The sequence below is a fragment of the Lotus japonicus genome, chromosome 1, assembly GCF_012489685.1.
Source record: "Lotus japonicus ecotype B-129 chromosome 1, LjGifu_v1.2".
NCBI lineage: Eukaryota > Viridiplantae > Streptophyta > Magnoliopsida > Fabales > Fabaceae > Lotus > Lotus japonicus.
In genome coordinates, this window is record NC_080041.1 from 101,797,164 (window position 1) to 101,798,664 (window position 1,501).

General features: G+C 43.5%; 1 protein-coding gene across 1 annotated transcript; it reads right to left on the reverse strand.

Annotated features, from left to right (window-relative positions):
• Positions 1 to 204: 204 nt before the first annotated feature.
• On the reverse strand, positions 205 to 1,131 carry LOC130715395 (uncharacterized). The gene has a single exon (XM_057565497.1). It carries the CDS (start codon positions 1,129 to 1,131, stop codon positions 205 to 207), a length of 927 nt encoding a protein of 308 aa, XP_057421480.1.
• Positions 1,132 to 1,501: the final 370 nt, after the last annotated feature.

Genomic DNA, 1,501 nt, shown 5'->3' on the forward strand with positions numbered 1-1,501 from the left:
ATTCGGCTACATCTACCTCCTGTTGTTTGACATCGTCATAGTTGCCTTGATAAGAGTCATAATCGACTTCATATTCACAACTTTCGACGAATGCAACTTTACCCTTCTTCAGGACCTTATTGAATTTCTCTTTTTCAATCTTTAAGTTCTCGATTTGTCTGACTCTATCAGCCAGTTGAGCCATGTCCCTAAGATGCTGGGTATCTATTTCTTACGAATTGAATAATCTAGGCCACCAGCCGCCATTTTGACTAACTCATGTTCTGGTACCTGAGTGAAGCACTTCGACTTCCATTGTCTAAACCTATTCAAATAATCGTCTATGGTTTCCTTAAACTTTCTTTTCACCCTAGCCAGTTCTTTCAGACTAACTTTCGACTCACCTCTAAAGAAATGTTCATGAAAAACTCTTTCCAATTGTGTCCAATTATGGATCGAATTAGGCAACAAAGTGGTAAACCAGGTAAAAGCATTTTTGGTTAAAGAACTAGGAAAATATTTCATTTTCAAGTTCTCGTTATTTGCTATATCCCCCGCTTCTATTTGGTACCTAGCAATGTGTTCGACCGTCGATTCTCCAGTGTCCCCTGAAAACTTAGTAAATTTTGGGACCTTCCATCCTCTAGGTAATTCGGTCTGGAGGACGAACTCGGAGAAAGCTGAAGCAAAATGGGGTCGGTTCGCATAGCCCACATTGAACCCATGTTGGTTCAATAATTTTTCGACTATGCCCGCTATATTTTGAGGCCCCCCGATGTTATTTTGTATAACTCTCTCGACTATCCTATCTGCGTCCATATTTCGATTTATTAAAATAGGATTTTCAATATTTTGAGGCACTTGGACACCAGGGTTATCCAATTGGTTTCGACCACCTTGCAATACCGCTACTTCGACATTTGCTTGAAGCGGTTCATTCTGAGGATCTGCATTGATTTCAACAGCGTTATTCACCGCTGCACCCAAAGGATTCGCCACCTCGTTTCGAGGGACTCCAAATGCGTCAGCAATTCGACCCATTTGTCTGGTCACCTGCTGATAAGACTCGTTTGTGTTTTGGATAAAAGGGTTAAACACAGTTCCTATTTGTTGGGCCAACATGTTCACCATTTCATGGTTACTATCATCCATTTGTTGCCTCAACACATTAACAGAGGTATTCGTCAAGGAATTCCCTAAAGGGTTGACATTCACCCCCGCCATTCTGAGGGTAAATATTGTTTCGACCTCCTACATTGGAAGCCGAAGCCTGGTGCGGATTCCTTGGGGATCCGACTGACATTATGTTATCTGAATATATGACAGGGAATGTCCCCACTCCAGCCATCAATCCTAGAGGCATTCCAAATGGCGGGTTCACCGGCATGTTTACCGGTTGGGGGCGAGAGGCCCCGGCAGCCATTTGTGACACCACTGGAGTTGTCGGAGAAGGCACTGTAGCCGCATGTGATGCCACAGGCATCACATTTTCGACCACATTAGTTGTCGTTGCCTGTGTCGT